This window comes from Micropterus salmoides, unplaced genomic scaffold, assembly GCF_014851395.1.
Source record: "Micropterus salmoides isolate LMB-PRFRI ecotype aquatic unplaced genomic scaffold, ASM1485139v1 Ms_hic_scaffold_8, whole genome shotgun sequence".
Taxonomy (NCBI): Eukaryota; Metazoa; Chordata; class Actinopteri; order Centrarchiformes; family Centrarchidae; genus Micropterus; species Micropterus salmoides.
In genome coordinates this window covers 9106847-9131844 of record NW_024044570.1, presented here as the reverse complement: position 1 = coordinate 9131844, position 24998 = coordinate 9106847, and the positions used below count along the sequence as shown (strand labels likewise).

General features: G+C 39.2%; 2 protein-coding genes across 4 annotated transcripts; one reads left to right on the top strand and one right to left on the bottom strand.

Moving 5' to 3' along the window:
- Positions 1-430: 430 nt before the first annotated feature.
- Positions 431-11531, top strand: LOC119893871 (monoacylglycerol lipase ABHD2-like). Its single transcript, XM_038706249.1, has 11 exons — positions 431-586; positions 997-1078; positions 1946-2176; positions 3768-3943; positions 4295-4462; positions 4943-5126; positions 5373-5465; positions 5807-5908; positions 6014-6083; positions 7288-7372; positions 9349-11531. Exons 3-11 carry the CDS (start codon positions 1965-1967, stop codon positions 9573-9575), a joined length of 1317 nt encoding a protein of 438 aa, XP_038562177.1. The 5' UTR covers positions 431-586; positions 997-1078; positions 1946-1964; the 3' UTR covers positions 9576-11531.
- Positions 11532-12393: 862 nt separating this feature from the next.
- Positions 12394-24996, bottom strand: rlbp1b (retinaldehyde binding protein 1b). Of its 3 annotated transcripts, XM_038706045.1 has the most exons (9): positions 24156-24996; positions 19833-19898; positions 18759-18798; positions 16786-16914; positions 15898-16102; positions 15316-15494; positions 14949-15107; positions 14299-14409; positions 12394-13767 (listed from the first exon to the last, which is right to left on the bottom strand). In XM_038706045.1, the coding sequence occupies exons 3-9, from the start codon at positions 18768-18770 to the stop codon at positions 13639-13641; spliced, it is 924 nt and encodes a 307-aa protein (XP_038561973.1). In that variant the 5' UTR covers positions 18771-18798; positions 19833-19898; positions 24156-24996; the 3' UTR covers positions 12394-13638. The 3 variants fall into 3 exon arrangements, with proteins under 3 accessions (XP_038561973.1, XP_038561972.1, XP_038561971.1); XM_038706044.1 differs by lacking the exon at positions 24156-24996 and having other exon boundaries at positions 19833-22223; XM_038706043.1 differs by lacking the exon at positions 24156-24996 and having other exon boundaries at positions 18759-22223.
- Between the last annotated feature and the right edge of the window lie 2 nt (positions 24997-24998).

Genomic DNA, 24998 nt, shown 5'->3' with positions numbered 1-24998 from the left:
TATAGTATCCTAAATCTCGGCTATTAGAGTATTGTGGGAGTTTATGCCAATATTTTCTCTTAAATGTTGGCCTATTCTGTGTGACGTCTGTGTGTGTTATGGCCTACAGTTGTCTTGCAGAAGGCTGTCGTGGATCTGACCACTGCATTACCGTTAATGTAAATTTGGCGACTGTTTGTTTCCCTGAAGTAGGAAGTAAGCTACACCGCTGTTTGTTATGCTGGCTTCCCGGTCTATGGGATTTTACACACATCGGCTATTCGGAGACTGCGACTAAATTAAAAAAAAGTGTATGGCTCAAAACAAGGGGTTTAATTTATACAGAAGCTATGATAACTTACGTGTGCATATGACTAACATGTAAGCGCTAAAGTCATGTAAAGAATCAGCTGTTTTTATTATTGTTAGCGATTTTACAACTTGTATGTCCAAATATCGGAGCTTTTAAGAGGACTTGAATGCACCCCCGCATTCCCTGCTGGTCAGTCAGCTCCTCGGTTGTAAACAGACGGCGTCCAGACTGAGACGGAGCTCAACTCCGGGTGGATCTGACCAGAACCAGCACAGACTCCAAAAAAGCACGATGGTAAGACCGGAAATGTTCTCTCTTTACTTTTTTAATGATGTACTTCAGTTAATGTTCGCGTAGTGTTTGTTTAAGCCTTTAGCTTCACCTCTACTCCCTTTAAGGAATTCTTTTACCTGAGTGACTAAACAAAAGAGCAAGAAACTGAGACCAGGGCCACTTGTGACTTGCTCTTATTTAAGTTAACCGGAAACACAGCTTGCTGGTTTTTATATTTTATTCTAACCTGTTCTAGTTTTTGTTGTTCCGGTTTTGTCCTTCATGCATTATGAATGCATTGTAGTATAATGGCAAATGACACAGTGGTTTTTCAGGTTTTTGTTGATGTAGTGTTTTGTTTATTTATGTTTTTGTTGAGACAATGAATCCAGTAAGTTGGTACAAGTTGGCTTAACTGTGTGTGTTTCCAGCACTGAGCGAGCGCCATCAGACGTTGGGTTCAGAAAAGGAGGGACCACAACCACTGTATTTTCTCCAAAGTCAGACAACAAGGTGGGTTAGAACTGTTCAAATATAAGGCATATAGTATATATTATAATATAGGGCATCTCTGACAAGTGTCTATAAGGAATTGATAAATGTTGGATAGAGTTGGCCAATGGTTAATATCAGTACTTTTGAAGTGAAGCATCCAGTACCTGACTTTTAGTGCCAAGAGCCAATATAAATATGCATTTTTGCCAGACATTGCAGGTCTGCTGCAGAAGGACAGTTTGCAGGATCAGAGACTCTGACAGTCTTCAAACTAACATGAGAAAGTAAAACTTCTCACTGACATCAGACTAGAGTCATATTTTCAGGGCTAGCAGCTCAAGAGAGGAACTACAGCACAAATGCAGGTGAAGGCGGAGCCCTAAACATCAGTGTGTTTAAGATAAGGTGTGATTTCTCATCCTACCTATTTGTGAATTCAGAAGACCTTTGCTCCTGGTTGGTAGCGGCTGGTAACGCCCTAAAGAACTTTAAGAGATTTAAGGGAAGGGCAATGAGTGGAGAATGTTGCTTCCTCTGTTTTGCCCATGTAGTTACAGTAGTTGACTCTGTCATAAATGAATAAAAATTTAGAAAAATAAAAGAATTGTTTTATTTGGATTTTGTCAGGTAGTAATAATCTACAAAATGGCAGCAGTAGATAACAGGTCTGGCTGGTTGATATATGATATTTATCTAATATTTTATAATAATCAAGGGGAAAGAGAAATACACTATTGGTCTAAGTCTGTTTTTATTAGTCTGATTTATTTTCCAGTCTTAGTAACTTTGATAATTCTAATATTAATTCAAAATACTGTCTAAATAACATCCAACCAGCTGGAAGCTCTAAATAAGTTAAATGTCTTCCTAACATGTTGTGTATAGGTCCTCTCCTGTGTCCACAATGACCCCCCTCGAGGACAGTGACATGCACACCTTCGGCACGGAGCTGCCCGCCATGTTTGATGGCATGAAGCTGGCAGCAGTGGCAACTGTCCTCTATGTCATTGTCCGCTGTCTGAATCTGAAGAGTCCCACGGCAGCACCAGAGATCATCTACCAGGATACACCGCTCAGCCGCTACCTGCTCAAATCCTGTCCGATGCTGACCAAAGAGTGAGTGTTTATTATTAGCTAGTCGCACTTTTAAAGACTTTGGATGACTTCTGCATTGGTGATTTGGATCTTGATCACTGATACAGCTGTCACATCTTCTTGGTATTTTCTGAATTTCTACCTGATCATCTGGTTAGCTAACAATATAATCCTACAAATACACGTCTATCTTACAACCACTGACAGAAAGGGGATAACTCACAGTGCGTGGGATTGAGATTGAGATTGAAGAAGACCACATACAGTGAGATTCAATTACATGGCTTTTTAAAAAAAAGACTTTTGTTAAAAGAAGTAACAGAACATCTGACATCTGAGTAACTGAGAATGTGGACTTTAATGACTCAGACATGATCTTGGTGACTTTGATGTGACCTCAGAGAGATGGACTGGAATTCAAATTTAAACACTGAGGGCTTGTTACTCAACAAGGATTTAATTTCATTTTCAAAGTTAAAACAAGTGGAGAAAAAAAGTGAATACAGAATTTAACAGAAACAGAAAATTATGTATGCAGAGAGGTTAGAAGTTGAGGAACTCAGTTGGTGTGCTGACTATATGAGCTGCCTTATATCTGAAGAATGGATAGGACAGTTTTTTGGTGACTGTCAGAGGGATCCAATCAGTGAGTAAAATGTATCTTTCTATTCCACCAGTGACTTGACTGCAACTTTCTAAAAGCTTCAGGTTCATAGAAAAGTAGTCATGTATTCCACCAATGTAGCTTTGCGCTCCTATAACATTGTTGTACTCCAATCAAAATTAATGCAGCAGGACCTCTGAGAGAGATATCCTCTTTTTAATTCTACGCATTCTTTATCCTCATCAAAATCTGTCGCCTACATTACCCACAACCCAACTTGACCGCTGACAGTTAAGGTTGGGGATTTTGGTGTGTTATGCTAGTAGCGGCTAATGTAGCCTTGAGCCGCTAGACTCAAGCAGAGATGATAAGCAAGCTACAGAGGTCTGGTGAGCTCACTTCTTTCTAACTCCACACCTACAGATCTTTTTCATTTTCAAAATTGTCCCAGTGTCCCAACAACGCTGACTCAAGTGACATCACTTGAGGCAGTTTATCAGATTTTGATTGGCTCCCTCTGGAGCCACAAAAGGCTTAATACAAACAGACTTTGATGTGTTAAATTGATGGAGTCCCCCTTTAATGCTAAAGCTAAAGTTAATGCCCAGTTATTTCTCTTTATACCAAACAAACCTTTTATATGTACACGGATGAGCTGAACATTGCCTTGCTCATAGAGTACAACCTGTGAACTCGATCGCTTAACACAGTACTTCATTTTAAAGTTATGCTGAATCTTGGTGGCTTGAGACCCACAAAGTGATACTACATTAACAAGTACATGGGAATAACTCTAACTCTTCTCTAGCTCAGAGTTCAAATACAACAAAGCTGGCTGGGGTGGTCAGTTAAATGACTGGCGGTGCCTGGAGATTTGTCTGCCACCTCCTATGGTTGGAGTGGTGTGTGTGCTTGTCTGTAGTGTCATAATCTTTGCTAAGACTGTCCTGAAACATCTTCAGGCTAGATGTTACGGCTGTGTTATCTAACATGGATCCTTCTTTTCAGATACATTCCTCCCTTGCTGTGGGGTAAGAGTGGTCATCTCCAGACGGCCCTGTATGGCAAGATGGGACGTGTCAACACTCCAACGCCATGCGGAGTCCGCAAGTTCCTCACAATGCAGGATGGGGCCACATCGACCTTTGACCTGTTTGAAGCACGTGGTGATCACAGCACAGGAGGTGAGAAGCATATACTAGTATATCTGGTAAAGCAGTTAGCTTTGGATTTACTACTGTCTGTCATACTTTTAAAGTTTATTTTTGATGAAGGCTTCAATAGTTATTGTTTTGTTGAGATGTTTTTGCCTGTCTCTCCTGAGTTTTATGTGCTTGTTTGGATTGTGAGTACAAGCAGCTCATGCTACAGTATGCTTGAAGATCACTAATGAACTCCCTGGAGCAAAAATGGCATGCATTTCAGCCAATTAAATCAACACAAACACACACACTCATGACATCCACATTTACTCCCACACATGACTCCACTTTGTATGTTTGTGCATGTGGTCTGTCTGTTTGTGTGTATGTCAGATGACATTACCATGGTAATCTGCCCTGGGATCGGTAACCACAGCGAGAAGAACTACATTCGGACCTTTGTGGATTACTCTCAGCAGCAGGGTTACCGCTGTGCCGTCCTCAACCACCTGGGAGCCTTGCCCAACGTAGAGCTCACCTCACCGCGCATGTTCACCTACGGTAACGAGGGAATAACACACATTCATGATCGTACACTGTAGCCTAATCCATAGTGGGGAAGTTCACTTCATTGCATTTTTGATTTTGCACATTTGACTAATTGCACAAAAACAAGAGCTTTGAAAATGTGTCATAATGTGAAGTTGGAGCATTTTGGCAAATCAAATCTTATTCCTGAGACAAGAAATAGGGGAAACCAAAACTATGGGAGGCGAAACAAAGCAAAATAAAATGGGACGTACGTTTTCAGTCCTGTGGAAGTGCAGTCAAAGTTGCAACATAGCAACACACTGAGAAAAGCTAAGTTGTGTAGAGACAATGAACAGGGGAAGTCTAGAAGATCTTCACTGCAATGGGACTGCAGTATCAGAGCCTTTACATAAAAACACAATTTAATAAAATGATTTAACCATCTTATCTAATGTCATACTTCGTATTTATCACTACTACACAGTTGTAAAAGTGTCTCTCTTTTTTCAGGTTGTACCTGGGAGTTTGCAGCCATGGTGGGCTACATCAAACAAGCTTTTCCCGAGACAATGCTGGTGGTTGTTGGCTTCAGTCTGGGGGGAAACATCGTCTGTAAGTTCCTGGGTGAGAACAAATCCAACCAGGACCGAGTACTCTGCTGTGTCACCGTCTGTCAGGGATACAGCGCCCTCAGGTTGGTAGAATGAAGGATTTACAAATGAACAGAACCAAAACTGGATATGAATAAAAATACATAGATTAGGATACCGTGGTGGTGTTTCACTTGCAGCCCCAGTTCTGAAACAGAACTTCTGTCAAACCCTTGTTGACTGAGTGAATATATATTATATTTTATCCTAAAAAGCCTTGAAGCTTTGTTTTGATGCTACAGTGTCTTAAAAGTGGCTGGGTGTTTTTTCTTTTTCCAATGTGTGTGTAGGGCCCAGGAAACATTCCTTCAGTGGGATCAGTGCCGAAGGTTCTACAACTTCGTGTTGGCAGATAACATGAAAAAGATTATTCTGTCACACAGGTGGAGAAACACACACACAGATACAGATGTGTTCGAGTGAAAATTACAGTGTCATTCATCGTAATTAAACTGCAGCATTGCTTTATTCTGGTGGGATTGTCAGAAAGCAACAAGATAAGATATATTGAGTTTTTTCTCAACAGTAATTGTTGCAGTGGATTTCTGCAGTAAGAAAGTTAGTGGAAACGCTAAGATAAACATCCATAGGATATTTTCTTGACTGACTGCATTAGAAAAAATGTTTGACATTGTCAGACGGGTTTTAAGGTTTTTCAGGCAAACAAAGACTTCACTTCCTGCCCTGATTTGTCAACATACCTTTTATTGTATTGTTTCAACAGGAGCACTTTGCTTGGCATGAGCTTGAGCAACATTGGTGAAGCAGACATGAGCAGACTGTGTGCAGCCACATCTCTGATGCAGATTGATGACAGCATCATGAGGTGAAGTTCGGGTGGATTTAGATTTTGATTCAGCGGCTAATAGCTGCTCCAGAGTCTATAGCCCTTATCTCTGTCACTGATGTTATCACACCATTTGTACTGCAGAAAATTTCACGGCTACAGTTCCTTGAAGGAGTACTATGAGAAGGAGAGTTGTGTGCACTACATCGACAACGTGAGTGTGTCCTACTGCTGCATTTACCTCTGCTGATACTACTTTTTATTAGATTAACTTCTACTATTACAAATATCAGGACCAATGGTGCTAAGCCCAGTATTACTCTTGTTTCTCTTATTAATGCTACTGTACTGTAACTACAGCTTTGACATCCAGGTCAGATAACAGGTCAGGTTAAAGTTACAGGAGCAGTTTGACATTCTTATTTGCTTCCTTTCTGGGAGTTAGATGAGAAAATGGATACCACTCTCATGTCTTAGCATGGAGACAGGACTGGGAGGCAATTAGTGTAGCTAATGTTCACTGGTAACTCATTGTTTCTTGTTTATTTAAAAGAAAAGGTAGTTGGTTTTAGAGGAACTTACATGGTGTGTAACTGCTTTTTGACAATCAAGTTTCTGTACAGTGTTTCTACTGGTTGCCTGACAACCAAACAACTCCCCTAAAACCACAAATTGTCATTTTAAGTCAGTCTTCAGCCTTGATACCGGAATAAGCTCATTTCCTGCCAGCTCTAACTCCACACTTAAAGGGGACATATTCTGCTATTTTCCAGCTGTATATTTCTATTCTGGGACTAAATCAGAGTAGCTTTGCATGATTCATAGTTTAAAAAAAATCTTTATTTATTTATCTTATACTGGTCCTTTATCCCGCCCATTTGTTCATCCTCTGTCTGAAGCAAGCCGTTCAGCCCCCAGAGTCTCTTCAAGGCCCCCTTCTCTAAAAGCCCACTTTCTTCTTACTTCCCGCTGCATATTTGCCAACCCACATAATTTTCATTGCCCTGTCCCTGTTTCCTCCTGGGGTCACAATTCTCCTGTATTTCTCCCGATTTATGACAAATAGCCACAACTTTTTGTCCTTTTCATTACCACAACCTGTTTCTGTTTCACCGGAAAAATGTTCTTACACCAAGTGCTGTGAACCTGCATCGTCCTCTTGCCAGTGTGCTTGATAACATTTAACTTATCTTGGAAAATAGCAATATGGGGCACTGAATTTGATGAATTTGCTGTTCATCAGACCACAAGTGAGACAATACTCAATACTATATTTCCTCTACAGCTACAGTACTACACTGACTAACCCACTATTAAAAAATCTTCTACTTGTAATACTACTATTACTACTGCTGCTGCTCAGTGTGTAACCAGGCCTTACAAAGTCATTCAGAAACAAACTTTTGTTTAATTTCCAGGTCACTGTGCCTCTCCTCCTGGTAAACTCCTCAGACGACCCACTAATTCATCAGTCACTACTGGCTATTCCACGCACACTTGCAGGTTTGTGTTAATAAACAAAATTCATTCAACAGTGATAGATTATTAGAAGGATTTGGGGTTTTATGTAATGGTGGTGTTAGCTATAATATATCACATTGGTCATGATGTAGAGTGACATCAGCAATATCTACATATATTTCAGGTGTTGTATCCAAATGGATTAAAAGTAGGCCTGCCATAGCTGCACGCTGTACATTTTTCAGTATTAGTGGCTGCAGTGGAAAGAAAACTGACTCTGTTTGATACAAATTTTTTTTTACAAAATTAATTAGGCTAATCCTTGTCGCTAAGTCATCTTAGCGAAACCTACATGTTTGGCAGAAAGTCGTGATTAAGAGACAAAGAATGTAAAATAACTTTTAAAACTGTTTTAGTGGAACAATCAGATAATAGGTCACACATTAAAAAAACATATAATAAAACAATAATGTACATCTATTTATGAGAAAACAATCATTCCCACAGTCACATGTCAGTATGAAAGGTAATCCCCTCCTCTACATATCTAATTATGCAGCAAAATGGGGAGGGTTAACTAAATTGTTGTTGTAACGGCTCATATTTTGTTTGCTTTACGTGTTTCCTAGAGAACGACGACTACAACAGTAAAACATTGTCCTCACAGTGATGTCCTCAGACTAGTGTAGAACCAATTAACCTGTTGTCCTTCCTCTGGGGCTTGATACTGGAGCCGGAGTCTTTAAGTGTTAACACTATCTGCTCAACACCGCCCAGCACAGACAGTCTTGTTGAATTTTTCAGGGCCATGTGATCTGTCTGGGCTGTTGGATTATATATATAGAGTGGTGTGTGTGTGTGCTCAGCCTGCTGCCTGGCCTTGCCTCGGTAGATCACATGCATTGGCACCTGTGTGTGTAAATCAGTGTGTGTAATGAGTTAAACATTGACAAGTGAAAATCTAAACTTGTCTTCTACTTCAAAGAAACAAAAACGCCGAAAACCTTTTCTCTTCATTACTCAGTTGTAATTAAGTCTGAACTGTGTCATATGATGTATACATCTCACATAGAAAGGAAAGCCACTAGATTGTGAAGTGATAATATTCAATATTGTGTGCAACACTTGGATAAGAATTAGAGACACAGTACTGGCCTCATAGAGTAACCCTCAATATCTAGTTGAATTGGAGTGTACAGACATACACTTTAATGGTTTGTTTGTAGGTGCACACACACATATAAACAGGAAGGAGTGTGCAGGTGGTGTAGTGTAACAGAAAGGAAAAGAGGATTTCTGTGTGGAAATTGAGCATCTTGGCCACTGACTTACCAATAGGTTTACAAGATCACGGCACCTTTAATTACCAACTGGTTGAAGATGCTCGACCAGAAAAACCAGTGACACAAACAAAGTGACACAATGAAGTGCAAAAGGTTACAACTTCTCAGTGTTTCTCCTGTAAAGTTTTAACCAACATTATCTGTTTTTGCGATTGTGTACACTACCTGCTCAGTACCAAACGGCAGTCAGACACTGTTGGTGACTAGCTGGTGAACATAGCAGAGCATTAAGCAGTGAAAGAGCCAGATAATCCCACAGGAGATTGGGGAGAGCAAAACAGGAGCTGAAAGGAGAGAGAATATTGGACGTACATTCATCAGGTGGCCAGAAACACGACTTCAAATGAATGATAATATTGCTCTGTAATCTTTCACATGTGCACTGTATGCTAACAAGTTTGCCATATCAACTGTATGAAGTAATAGCATATCTGGGAGGACTAAGTCAAGGGCGACTGGACTAGCCTTAGATTCTGGACTTTTTTTCTTCAGTTTTGTGCACTTAGGTCAATATGATGTGTTTGTCTAGAGGGTGACAGATCTAGTTCGTGAACTGAAACTTTACACAGAATCTAAATGTGGTGTTAGCCATACTTTAATGGTAAATGAATAATGAATGCTGAATAATATTTAAAAAAGACAGTCAATCATCTTTACTTCCACTTCTATCTGTAGAAAAGATGCCCAATGTGATGTTTGCCCTGACTCAACATGGAGGCCACCTGGGCTTCTTTGAGGGAGCAGTGCTGTTCCCTCTGCCCCTTACCTGGATGGACAAGTTCATAGTCAATTACACCGATGCTATCTGCCACTGGGAGAAGAACCAGCCGGCCTGTCAGAGGAGCGCCCACCAGGACACGCACTCCTGCATGCAGAGCAGAGGGGTAAAACTCAGTGGGTAACAAACAGAGATGTCTGGAGACAAAAACCTTGACCAAAACTTTAAAAACACGCAAGCACATATTTAGCCTTCTGTATGTGCTCTAATCCAATAGTAATGGCCATACAGTTTAGAATGTAATTCTGGGAAATGTAGGAAGTCACTAAACGGATTAGAAAAGTCAGTCAACATGGAAACGGGTACACCAAGTAAATTGAAACTCACATAAGACAATACCGTAAAATGTAATATGACCCCATGGTTAATTGCTCCATCCTCTTCTGTGTTCCTCTGCTGGTTTTTGGCAGCTGCTGCTTAATTTAAAAAAAATCTTTCACGAGTTCACAACCAGATTTAAGTGCCTTAATATAAATGTGAATCTGCAAGAAATTTGGTTGCTGGCTTCTCACAAATCATTGAGCTACCTCTGATAAGCAGCTGTACGACTTGATTTATGGTTTACAGTGGTCATTTGTTGTTAAGGCTTAAAATAATAATTTCCTAATATGATTTAATATGATCTTGCTTGTTTTTACTGGGAGCATAGACGATCCAGTTTTTCACTTTGCGTTTAAATTGTGTGTGGTGGACCATCAGCATGCATTATTGCTGCTGATATTTAAAGTAAAGGAATCAGGGTGGAAGGTTTTTAAAGCAGTTTAAGAGTTATAAAAACACAGACAGACAGAAATGGTTATCTTTGAGTTAATGATGTTTTTCTAACACTCCTTTCTGTGTTGTTAAATGGAAAAATGGGCACTTTATACAAACTAGGGTTAACATTGTACGTCACATGTTGTACTGGTCCAGGTCAGCTTGTCCCATTCCATGAGTTGCTCCACAGTGCCTTAAAACCAGCGGGTAACAGCATTTATTACTGTGATGCCTCCACTACCATAGCATGAGGATGGTCGGGTAGTTTAATTTCCTAAATGCTGCTGTTAACTCTGGTTATTACCACAGAAAATGTCCTTTTAGAATTGTACAATCCAGGACAAAAGGTACTGAAAAAAGTATACTATGACTGGTTGTTCAGGACAGAGCTGGGTCAAACTCTGTTTACAATCATTTTTAAAAGAAAGGAGGAGAGTGCAAATGGGACACACACAGTAAGATTATTCACAAGAAATCCTGTTGTGCACTCTCAGTTTATGCAATTACCAAAAATGAACCAAAGCAACCTTCACTTTTCAATAAAAAGTAGCTCAACTTTGTACTTTTTAATGATTCTGCTGCATTTTGGCCACATGTGACCCAAAAAAAGGCACATGGCTTTGCCTCATAAACAGTGGAGGTCTCATATTAGACATTACATAGGTTTCAAAACTGACCCAAGATTTTGGGTTTTATTTTAAGCTGCCTATTGCTACATACTAGTACTGGATGGGTGGAGTTTTCCACATAAAACAAATAATACAAACAACAAATACAGTGAACCGAGAAGTAAAGACAGTGACATATGAAAACTACCACACAAAACTTAGCTCTGTTGTGTCTCATCTCATGATACAAACAGTATATATTTCCACCAGAAATTTTTGTTTTTGTTCTGTGGTTTATGCTGGGCCTTTTTTATTTCTATTTTGAGAAGTGCCTTTGTGTGGGAATGTTTGATATTAGTCACAGTTTCCTGTAACATCTTGTCAGACTCTGTAAATGCAGTGGACTCCACCCAAGTTCATGCCTATCGTATTAATCAACATTTCAACCATTTGATTTAATAAAAGTTTAATTCTCTGTCTAGAAAAAGCTGAATGCAGCCTGCACCACTACTGTGTCTGTATGTGCAATATGTCCTGACATATGGAGTATTTTGCCTGCACTTTACTGTCTTTACAGTTCCTATTGTTTCTGTAATATGTATCAGCATTTGGGTGTAACATAATCTAATCGTAATGTGTTTTGTTCTGATGCTGTGCACAGCCATGACCTTTTTAGTCATATTTGAACTAACTGATTAATAAATATTTTTCGCATATATTGTTTTGTCTGTTTATTATAACCTATTCTAGGTTTTCCTTTTCTAGTCATGCTATCGACATGACACTGTCTGTCAGTCTGTAGGTCCACCACAAATTTGTTTTAGCATCCCCTGATTATGAATACTTGTGACTGTGGAGTTCCCCTGGCTTTTCATGAGGTAATTCATGTTCCCCTCACAGTAAATTGTAATAACTTTGATTATCCCTTAACTTGTCATCCAGTGCCATCATCAGGTCAAAATTTTATAAATATACTGAACAAAATTACAAATACAGCACTTTTGTTTTTACCCCCATTCATCATGAGCTGAACTCAAACATCTAATACTTTCTCTATGTACACAAAAGACCTATTTCTCTCAAATATTGTTCACAAGTCTGTGTTAGTGAGCACTTCTCCTTTGCTGAGAAATCCATCCACCGCACAGGTGTGGCATATCAAGATGCTGATCAGACAGCATGGGTATTGCACAGGTGTGCCTTAGGCTGGCCACAATAAAAGGCCACTCAAAAATGAGAAGTGCTCACTTACACAGATATTATGTGAACAATATTTGAGAGAAATGATGAATGGGGGCAAACAAAAGTGTTGCGTTTATAGTTTTGTTCAGTGTAGCTTTAGTTTTTGACCAAATACCTGCAAAACTAATGACATGCTAATTAGCAAATGCTTGCATGTTAACACGCTAATCAAAGATGGTAAACATGGTAGACATCATACTTGCTTAACATCAGCATGTTAGCATTTAGCTCAACAGTGCCTAAGTTCAGCCTCACAGAGGCTGCTAAGTACTAGCTACTAGCACAGCTAGTAACTTGGTCTTGTTTAGATTTGAAAATTGACGTAAAGACCACAACTTATATTTATATACAGTTTATTGTACATTGATTGACATTCTTATTGGTGCACCAGGTAGCACAATGGGTAATAGGTCATAATATTCATATTGAATAACAATCTAAAAAACACACAAGAGACAGGCACTTGTTGGAATATCAGCCTTGTACATCAAGGGGCGGGGGCAGAGGGTGGAGACTGAGAAAGCTGGGGCCTGCCAGTGTCAAATGAAGCTGTGTGGGTGAACTATGGTCCAAACAAAGCAAGACTTAACAGAGATGAGCAAGAGAAAATCTCCTGTTCAAAGCCAAGCGGTAAACACTAATTTGGCATTACATGGGTCAGCCTGTGTATTTAGAATAAATATTTTATCAATTTTTCATTCATGAAATTACATGAGACGACTGTATCTGAATGGTCAATGTATCATACAGTTTCTTTTGCATTTTTTGCCCATTAACTACCATGCCATGTCTCCCGGACAGCCACTGCCTTCAGTTCATTTGAGTTTGGCATGAAAATCAACTTGCAAAGCCTTTAAATCTGCTTAACATAGGTAATCCACAACCAACATTTGGTCACCGTTATTTTTTGATCAGTTCCAGTAAAGCTGTTGTGAGCATGTACTGCTGTGAAAATGTTTCCTTGTTTGGTGACGTTCAGTAAGCTCTTAGATGTTATGGACATTGAAAATATTAGTGAATTTAGTATTTTTGTGTAATGAAAGGATTGCTGTTTGCCTGCAACCACTGAAATCTTGAATATCGGAGATTCTTTGACTACACCGACAACCAAGCGTCAAATCAGCAAAATACGGCAAAAAAATAAAGGCACCTAAATGTTAATTTCAAGCCAGTCTTAAGACTAAGGAGGCTGATTTTCATACTATAGGGACCTTCTGGTGTGAAGTGAAGTCAGTGCTTGTCTGGGAGTATGCATCCATAATTAATGATCTAAGACTTGAAAATATGCAAGTGCCTCTAGTCCTATAATGGCTATAGATCATCAATGCTAAACATGCAAAATTGTAAGGTGTCAACAAAGAGTGGTCTCATTGACTGATCATTAGACTCCCTCATTCTTGTTGGACTTTGCTTGGTCAGAACCTCTGCAAAACAGCATCACTTGAACTTCTCACACACTCGACTTTCATTCATAACTTTTTTCCTAAAACCACACTGCTAGATTTGGCTATGGGTCTCCTCCACCTGTGGGGTTTGTAATATAATGGCTCTTTGCTTGGTTGGCAAAAGGATGGAGGACGTTTAGTCAAACAGCTTGGCAGCTGTGGCCTTGCCGTCGTACTTAGAACCTTTTCCATCAAACTCAGAGGGAAGGATGTCAGCATCAAACTCCTTGTAGTAGTTATCCAGCTCGTCTCCGTGGACGAACACCTAAAGCAAGGACAGTAGTTGTTAGAGGCTTTTATGAGACAAACCAACATGTAAATAAGTGGAAATTTAATTAATCTATAATAATGTGGTGGGAAGTCTTTAAAAAACAACAAATACTGTCAGAAAAACAGATAAAGATCAATTGCTTCAACACTGCATCAAGTGGCATTTTGGGGTTGTATGGGTATTTGAGTATTATTAGAGTCAGAAGCCAACAGTCAAGTTTGCAAATCAGAGGAAACCAGTCCCAGGCACACAGCAAACTTTACCAATAAGAATTGACACTAACTATTGTATACTTTCACTGCTGGTACCATTTTATTTCACAACCTGAAATCGTAAAAAAAATTAGTTCCAGGGAGCTTCATGTGATGTCACTTCGAATCATATGTGTAATTTTATATGCAATTTATCAATAAATTAGTAGCGCAGGAGGTGTTCTCTCAGTTAGGACTATTTCCTCTAATGATTGGATCTCCTACTGTATATTGGCCATCATCGTTATTATTGAATCATGTTTGTCTAACTCACTCTCTCTAGCAGCTTGCTCTTCATGAGTGGTTTGACCACATTGTAGGTGGTGGTGAAGTACCAGGGCTGGTGGATGAAGTGCACAGCTTTGAAACGGGCAGGGAATGAATCCTAGTGGGGAAAAAAAGATAAATTGGTACTGAGATTTTCATGAATATTTCTCTACTGCTTTAATTTGCAGCTGCAAAATATTTTTTACATCAAGGATCAGTGAAACTTATTTCACTGCTATTCAGTGAAACCACTGAATAGCAGTGAAATAAGTTTGAAACCACTGAATAGCTCTTTCTTGTACAGTTAAAAGTTAATGTTAAATGCTTTCCTTAGTGGCACCTGTGTGGTAGGAGATGGAAGAGCATTTTTTTTCACTTTTCCCCAATCTCAACACAGCAGACATAAGGAATAATCTACACAGTCATCTGTGAGGAATAATGTAACAATGACAAAACAAAAACACATTTTCCACTTAATTCAAGTATCTAGCAATCTAGTTTATGTGTAAAAAGTATGATTTAAAAACTTATGACATCTGAAAACTTAAATGCCAACTTTTCATCTACAGTGTTCACATCTAGAATATCCATCTCTCCCACCCTTTAATCTGCCAGTAGTAATAGACCAATCTAAAACATGGGTTTAGATTTTCCCACCTGCAACATGTCCACCATCTTCTTGAGCTCAGTGGGTTTGATTCCTGATGCCTGCTGCATAGTGAAGCCCTTGAAGTTCTCAATGATGCAGAACCCATTGATCTGAGTCTCCTCGTTCTCCAGCAGCTTCTCCAGAATCACACAGTAGGCACGCAAGATCTGAACACACATTTATTGATTTGAATCTTGCTTATTTGTAATAACATGTTTTTTTTCTTCTGTTAATGTTTGAGCAAAATGGGGTGATGTGAAAAATAATTATGACAACATCAGAACTCCTTTACCCATATAAATGAAAAGTGAGTTTGGAAATATGCTTTTCTAGGTGCACTGTGGGATATGTGGTCACCCAGAACCACTCACTTACCTCATCAAAGGTGATCTCCTCATAGTCCCAGTTCTCAATGTTGAAGAGCAGAACCACACGGCCATATTTGTCCCTGCTGTGCAGGATGCCAGGGTAGCCGGCCTCGATGGTACTGCGTACGGCCTCTGGGGTCAGATTCTCGAACAGCTCAGGGTAATTCTTCCTGAAACGCACGTAGCCTTGGTGGGAACACAAGAACAGATTTTAGGGTCACACCAGACTGTAAATTTGCCGTTTTTGGTATCAGTAATTACTGGTCATGTCATCCATTGCCAAAATGATAGAGGTCCTTCTGGCAACTATGGAACTCAGTGGAGAGTTTAGGTGTCCCATGAGGATCTAAATACTGTTATAAAGGCTTTTTTCACAGTGACAATTTCAAATATGTGGTTGAAACACTAATCACTGCACAGTTTTTGCATGAAAATGATCAGTTGTAAATTTTGACATATTTTGTCAATGCAAAAACATATGCCTCGAAAACCAAAATTAGCTATTGTTGAAGAACTATGGAGCAGTATGTGTCAGATTAGCATGTTCATTATTGTTTTCTATTATGTAGAATATATAATTAGGAGTTACCCTTCATAAGCTCGAAGGCTCTGGGCATGTCATACTTCCTGGCACGGATGAAGCGGACCAGCAAACTGTCCGGTTTCTCCCCAAACGTTTCCTGCACCCCCTTAGCTATTTCATCACCTCCATCCGCCTTCTCCTTAATCATTGCTCGCAGCTCTTTCACTGCCTCTGCCCGCTTCTCATCTGTCTCATTCAGCTCATCCTTGGCCTGTAAGGAGCAAGACCAAACCGTTACCTTACAGTTTGAATAGCTTTGGTTTTAAACAGTTTAAATAAATGAAAAGTTATGTTTATCAATGTTGTCAGTGAATGATGGATTGTAAGAATGTATGGGGATTGCTATAAAGCACATAGGACTACTGTTTGACAATCAGTCTGTCAGTCCCACCTTGCTTTCATGTAAGCATTTTCAATGCGAACAACTCAAGTTCGTCCTAACCAAATTTGCCTGCTAACTTAGTGTGTTATCCTTGCTTTCCTAGGTGGGAGCTGCAGCTGATGTGAGATCTAACTTGGTTAGCTAACAAAGCATGCTAGACAGCTAGCCTAGGCACCTTTCTACCCTCCGAGTCTGCTGTTGTCTTTGCCATGTTTTAGTGCATTCTTTTGGGGAACATTTGGGCAGCATTATTTTGTTGTGCTATAGCACTACAGGTGGGTTGTATGAGCATAGCCAGGCACTCGCTGCCTGTCTCTACTGATACAGAATGATAAAATCATCCCTCTCTTAGAAAAAAAAAGATAATGAACTTAATTCCTGTATTCATCCTATAGTCACATGTAGTAACATCATTAATAAAATACTGTAATATTATGATTTGACTCTTAAACATAACTATGTTTTGTGTCCTGATTTTTCTGACTTGGTAATGTAAGAACATGTCTGGCTACCTTCTGCTTAGTGTGGTCTGGCAGGCTGGCGCAGGGTCCAAACACTGGCCCGTGATCCTTGACGGTAAGACGTTCCAGCTTGGACCTGAGAGCCTGCTCCTCCTCCGACACCATACGGTAAGTTCCACTCTGAAAAGACAGGGGTGGTCATACTAGGACCAGCAGACACAAACATACAGTACAGCTTGGTTGCTCACTTATAGATCTAAGGGATGACAGGACATTGATTACCTTGTGGCTAACACTAGTATTCTGTAGTACAGTATTTGTGCACCAGTTGATGTATCACATAGGGCCACTATGTCTGCTAACGTTAACCATGTTAATTGAGCTTTCAAGCTACAAAGCTTTGGTATCTTGTAAAATTGTTTTTAATTCTAGTCTATTCAATACCTGATTTTCAGTACAGATACTTAATACTTTCTAATCTATAAACACGTTTTGTACAAAAACTTTTTTTTTATTTAACAAAAGAGGCCAAAGATCTTTAATGTTGAATGTTGTCCAAACCCAAGCAACCATGTAAGAACTTTGCATTGATAAAGTCTAAGATTGGCAAAATGATCAGATTAATGAATAGATCAGACCACAAATCTGACCTTTGACATTTGTTTCCAACATAAGTTGATACCAAAAAGCACTGATGCTTGATACCCAGCCCTACAAATTGCAACTATAAATAATTCATAGTAAGTAGTGGGAAATGGTTGTTAGGGCCCAAACTATTTTGGTTTTATTATACTAACAGATAATTGAAGTGAAGAATAAAGCAGCATTGAATCACATATTGCAGATAATTGTCTCTACTCTCTATTGGGTTTAAACCTTTCAGCAACAGACAATTTATCATAACAGGAAAAGCACAGGTGTTATTGATATCATTAATAATGGATGCATTCCATTTAGTTCTGCCAGATCCAGGGCCTTGGTATTGTGGATGCTCACTCACTGGCAGTGGTTTAGTGGCACACTTAAATTAAATAGATCCATTGTTAATGTTATTAGTTACAACTGTGCCTTTCCTGCAATGACTGGTCAAAATGTCTGCTGCGACACAGGCCAATTAATGATTGCACAGCAGGTGTTTTGATGGCTGACAGAAAACTCCTGCACCCAACAACCTTTAGGAGACTAGCAGTGGGTCCTCCTGAGTCTACTCACTTCAATGGGAGAAGTGAACGTGAGCACAGATTATGACCGACTGTTGCCAAATAGTCACCAAAGTAAATATTGGACCCATTTTTCACAAGCCACATATCTTATGAACACTGAACTTAAATGAACTTGTTTGACACCAGTCTCAGCAACACATGGGTCATTAAGTAATATTAAAATATATTTTTTACCGATAACATCATGCATGCACAACCCAATACGCTTTCATTCATCCACACAGCGTTCACAACACTTCCAAATAAGGTGGAAGGGAGAGGCGACCACGCCCACTTAGGAGGCAGGAAGTATAGCCTATACGATGTCATACCATTGACTCAGCTTGTAATGCGTTATCTTGTGTTATAGAGTGTCTTTGTATTTGCTTTGCTATTTGTATAACTGCTAAATGCCTTTCTATGTCAATGTAATTCTCTCACAAGACTTGGTTGTGCTAATGTCTAATCCACGTATGACAAAATGCTTGTTCACCAGTTTTGCAGGAGCATAATCAATAGGCCTCAGTGTTTAATTAATCCCACTCACATGAGACCAGTAAACCCTGTAAATACATGGTAAGGACTACTAGTAGACTTGAAGCACGGATCAGAGATAAGCAGCTAAGACTACTGTAGCTGTTGACAGCATCTGTAACAATAGGCTCGTGTGTGAAGTGAGTATTAATGACAGGCCTTTACCCCTTCATCGCCCCTATTATATCTTAGAAATTCATTTAAAATATCAGCACTGAATTGTTCTCTTTGGGCAAAATCAGACCAACACAGTTTTAAGTGAGTATAAGTGCAAGTAGGCCAACTTACAACCACAGCCATGTCTTCTGCTCTTTGTATCAGCTTTGTACTGTGTGGAAGAAAACAAAAGGGAATTTGACATGGGTCTCACATGAGACTCAGTAAAAAAAACAAAAAAACAATTCACACACTGTACACACTGTTCCACAATAATCCCCCTTCATCCCACCCTCTCTGCTATCACAGGGTACCTTGATCCGGCTATATTTAGCACTTGCCCATTCCTGGATGATTTGTCAGGAGATTTAAAGTCGACAGTCTTTTGGTTTCATAATCAACAGGCTCACATATGTTATAAAGGCTAAAACTCATGTTGTTTAATTCTGTATAATCATGAATGTGCAGAAATTCAGTTTGTATTATTGGTAAAATCAGTGTACAACAACTTGAACCTGAATGTTCCCTTAAATCTCCCAAATGGACATTTAAAGTATTTAAAACTTATTTTTCTTTGTTTCTATTTTGATAATCTATTATCAAGTAAAAATACAAAACACAACCTATCTCCAGCCTCTCATTTGTCCAGATATGTGACAGTAAAATTTATATCTTTGGTTTTTAGGTAATAGGTCAAATAAAACAAGCAATTTGAAGACAAAACCTTTGGCTTTAAATATTTTTATTAGAATAAACTAGCATTTTATAGACCAAAATTAATAGCTCTAATTTAATTCACATTTCTAAAGACCACTGCATCATATTGACGGATATCTTTGTATTGTAACATAATATATTCCCTTCAATAGAAAGCTGCAGCACTATGAGCACTTGCATTTTGGGAGTTGTTGGTCAAAGTGGGAAAGCAGCTCTGAACCTTGCCAGTGGTATTAGTCCCTTTGATGCACCTACTGAGCAAGATATGAACAGTCTTCACTTAATTAGATTCAAATATGTCAAAATACAAGAAGAAAATTTTGCTTGGGAGTCCAAGGCCAAATATCCAAATTTTGTATTTCATGCCACTTCATAAGAGAACATCAATGTTCAACTACAGAGGGACCCAGAAGAGCTGCAGAGCTGTACAAAATCTTTGAAAGAAAAGAGTGTGAAGTAGCACATCAGTGAGAGGAGGCCGGGTCTTACCTGAGGCAGTTGTGAAGTTGCCGGAAGGGAGTCGCAGGGGTCTGTGGGGAGCAAGAGGGCCGGGACCTATGATTTGTAGCGTTGGGATTAGTGGCGTCACACCAGATTACATCCGACAGATTGCTTTTTCTATTCAATCAGCATAAAGTGGCAAAGGGTGAGAAGAAGGGGCAGGAGGGGAGGAAGTGATGGTGAGGGTGTTAGGCCAATGGTGGAGGCGCTCCCATGATGCAAGGCAGGGCCAGTGCACATTTTGGATGATGTAATTTTGAGCACACACTTTAGGTAAGAGGTGGTTTAAAGGGAAGGGATTTACTACTTGGATGGAGTGAAAAGTGACCATTGTGACTGCTGATTCCCAGTTTGATTTCAGCAACGTGATCACACTCGGCAGAGAAGAGAGGGGAGCCTGTATTCAGATGGGTTTGTTTTTTTTAGATGTTTAGAGGCGTGATGTTGAATGGGATTTCAGTTGGGTTCTAATGTTGGAACATTTCTTACGGGACCAGCAGCATTTACTCATTTCACTCATTTGGCAGACGCATTTGGCAGACACAGCAGCAATATTATCTCTGGCAATAGATATAACCTTCTGGCAAGAATCACTTTCTTTAATTAATGGATTTCTTTACTCTACAAACAAAGGGCTGGGGTTTATAAATAGTATCTGTCTCTATATGGGACTAAAATCAATATGCATCACTTAGATCAGCAGCAGCAAAATCTTATAAATAAATCTAATCCAGATTCAATGGAAAAGTTTTTGAGATCCTCTGCTGAACAAAAGGGGCAACAACGTACCCTCATAACAACACATTTTATACTATATTTACATGTAACATCCACTATCCATAACTGATATGGTTAAATGTATTGACTATCAAGCCCGTTTTAGTTCAGAGTGAGAGAAGTCTTGCATATTTCTGTTAGTTATGCATATTTCTGTCTGTAGCTGCCATCAGGTTTGGTGCAGAGTCCATTGTTCTAGTTTTGCAACATGAACAGGCTTAAATTCATTCCGCAACAGGTCAATAAATCGATTGTCAGAAAACTAATCAGCAACTATTTGAAAATCAATTCATTGTTGCAGTCTTTCAAGCAAAAACAATTTGCTGCCTTTTTTGAACTATTGGTCAATCAAAAATCAAAACAAGCAATTTGGTGACATCAAATTGAATATTGACTGTAATCATTAGTTGCAACTGGTGAAGATAATTAAAATCAAGAAAAACACAACAGTCGGAAAAAAGCAAAGCAAAAGAGACAAAACAACAAAAAAGCAGCAATTTGGCAGTTTACCGAATATTCCCTAAAAATATGTTATTACAAAAAAATAAAAAGGTGTCAGAAAAGTTTTCTGTTGGACGTCTCACAAATCTCTTTAAAATTAGAAATCCATTATTCTAACTGAGGAGGAAAGCTTTAAAATTTAATACACATCTCTCATGTTTGCATAAACTATGAGAAATATAAACATACACACAAGCCCACCACCACCCTCGCCACGAGGATTTGGATTTAGACGTGGGCGCATTCATATCAGTAATGGACCTAAACTATACACAGTTCGCTGTGATCAGATTAGTTCTTACATACACATTATATCTCAGCACACAGAACATAATTACACCGTGAACATGCCAGTCACCTTGATAGCTGTGCGGTTGTGTGAAGTATGTGCTATTGCGAGCGTTAGGAGCCGAAAGTAAAGGTTTATATAATGTGATCAGTACTGTGAGCACTTTATCTAATCAGACACACATGTAGTCAGGCTTCATGAATAATCGAAACTAAGCGAGGTGGAGTAAAAATCTCTAGTTTAATCTCAAATAATTGAGCGAAAGAGAGATGTGCATGAAAACAAATTAACAAAGAGTAAATACAACAGGATACTTTAATTATAGTAATTGTTTCTTCTGCTCCCTCAGGGTTAAGTCTACAACATTTTAAGAATCCAGCAGTGGAAACTTTAGCAGGGTCTTAAATTAGACTTATGGGTATCTATGTATACAAGGTGAGGACCCACTTATTTCCTGTTGTTTCATCTGTAGTGTCTATCCATTCTTAGTTTAAATACGCCTTTGCACTCATCAATTTACTGAGTAATCCTCAAACACATCCTGCAATCATGGTGTTCAGGTGACACTGATCACCTAAACATATTCTTGTCATTAAATCCTATATAAAATTATTTATAGAGAGGAACAGGAAAAACCTACACACATTTTTGTCCATCCGCATTGTCTAAGTTGATTATGGTGGTGGCTGCATATTTAAAAAATTGTCCTTTGCTTTGGGTTTCTATACTGTATATTTAAACAACCCTTCTATGTACCAAAACAGTTAACACAAAACACAATAACACAAAAAATGTGTTATTATTTAGTATGCAAGAGAACCAGAGAATTAGCCCTCCATTAGCATAGCACATTTCAGGCCCAAATTAATGCGATTCTGCGTTTTTTAATCATTTGTGACAAAGTTCCCCAACTTGATCTGTACTGGGGATGCCACAACCCATGATCAGCATGCCAAACTCCCAAGCCATCATAATGGCTCTGATTTTAGAAGTTGATAAAAAAAATAAAAAGGTTTTCACCCAATTACCTCCTAACTTCTGTAAACATACATCATTTGTCCTGGATGTGAGGCCCTGTTTTCCTCTTTACTTGCCGGTTGTTCTTTTGTGTGGTTAATGTTTGGAAGTTGGCCATTTTCCTCTCTCTGACCCTTGCAGCGCTAACGTCACCAACACACGTTTTCCTCCTGATGCAATGATGAAGGAGCAGGCAGCCGACTAGTAATCTGCTAATTCAGGCCTGATCTGCTCAATAACGCGATTTGGGGAACAAAATTAGATGGATTGGGCCAACAATGCTGCTCACTGTTCTCTCCATATAGCCTGAGCTATGGGGCCAAGTTCAGGCTTTAGGTGTGTGTGTGTGTGTGTGTGTGTGTGTGTGTGTTCATGGGTTTGAGTGTGAAAGAAAGCCTCTATGACACAAGGACAAAGCCATTAAGAGAGCCATGGAGCATTTCAAAATGTACAGCTGTACCTGTAGCTCACTGTGTTTCATGTTTAGTTAATACAAGTGAAATGATATACTACAATGCATCATAATCTAGTGTCACACTCAAGTGCAAACTAATGCAAAACAAGAACTTAAAGCTGTGCAGCATTTCCGCTCAACGGCTCACATGGGTGTAAGAATTTCAGTCACAGGGATTTATAATTGGGAATGCTGGGAGAGAAGAAAAACAGCCATGAAAAGGTGCTCCTGTTTGACTCCATGTCGTCCCCCTTTGCTTTTTTGGGTCAGCCCATTGTTAACGCAGTGGATTTTGTAACCTATTTGGAGATGGTGCCATTAGATGATTTCACATCCTGATCCAGAGTTTGTGACAGAGTCTAGCTGGTCTGGATGACCCTAAAACTGTTAAGCTTACAGAGCCGGGGTTTTATCCAATAATGCTACTGCTGCTAACAATGCTGCTGTTAATGGTGATCTGGATTAAGTGGCACAACCCTTAACGTAATTATCCAATCCCACAGAAGTAAAAAGATATATAAGAATACACATAAATACATCCAGATGGGTGATGAATGCAAGAAAAAAACATGATGTGCCTTAGTATGGGTTCAGGCCACCACGAGCCTCCAGAACAGCTTCAGTGCTCCTTGCCAAGTCTGTAGAACTCTATTAGAGGGATGAACACCATCCTCCACAAGATATTCCCTCATGTATAAATACAACCTTTATTTAATTAGGGCATCTCATAGAGATCTAGATCTCTTTTTCAACAGAGATCTGAGTACTGCAGATAGAAAGAAAAACAAACAAATATAGCCAGACCTAAACAAATGGATATAGCATTACTCATAGACATCGCTAAATAGATTATTTACTATAATTTGATGCTTGGTCATGGTGGTGGCTGTAAGGGCCTTAGCATTTTAGTCACATTATTTTCATACAAACCATTCAATGAGCTCTGGAGAACAGAAGCATTTGATGTTTCTCCACTCTTTTATTCAGGTTTTCCCTTTAATTTGTCTCTCATCTGTAGTTCCCAAATTTAAAAGACACATAATGATACAATTTGTGCTTTCTGTGTAGAAACTTCAAATTTATTAATCATTAAATGCAAATTTGGTTTTTCAAATATTTTTCAAATAAAACATTCAACTTTCTTTTGTCCTCTTGGGGACAGCAGAAGCTGCAAACACAATTTGTCGAAGTTGTTAAACAGTAACAGCCTATTTACAGATCCACCAGATTCAGACCAACATTATAACTAATTCTGAGTCATGTTTGTGTTCACCTGTTGAATGAGTCCAATATTTACATTCCATTATTGAGACATGAGGTCCCAAGAACAGCCCTCCGCTTAGACCCAGGAGGCCGCCGACCGCGTGGAAGACCTAAGAAGCAGTGGATGGACAGCATCAGCGAGGATATGCGCGCCACGAACCTCAACCCGTAGGACATCCACAACAGAGCCAAGTGGAGACGACCGAGCTAAACGGCGGACCCCATATAAATGGGACAACGCCAGGAAAGAAGATTGAGACTTGAGGAATAATATGGCTCTTTAGCTGCTAAATGCTCTACTATATTCACCAGCTACTTGATAACGGTGTCTGCCTGCTGTGGCTGAAAGAAACACTAATATAACTCAAAATATGATGAGTGTTATGACAAACAGTAAAAGTTGCTGGAAACCAAAACAATGAGCTCTGTAGAGCTGAGGGGTTACAGAAGAGTTGGGTGATAATGTTCTGTTGGATTATCACTACAAGCAACATATTTCACTTACAAATACTCATTTAAGCCCGTTATTATAAAAATATAGCTGCTTTAAACATTGACCAATTTATAATTATTGCAGTGCTATCCATACAGGGGGAAATAAACAAAACCTACAGTCTGAATCATGTACCTGTCATGTCTAAAAAATGTAGTTATCTTTTTACACCCAGTGAGGAAATCAACTAAACATTTACATTTTTTGTACAAAAGATTGAAGCTCAGAGCCAAGCAGAGGATTTCCTGTATAGTTCGATGCATCATATGAGCACTACACCACAAACTAATGCGATTCGTGAACATTGGTAAACTGAAGTTAAACCAGCACACAACACTTTTAAAGAGACTAAAAAAGGAG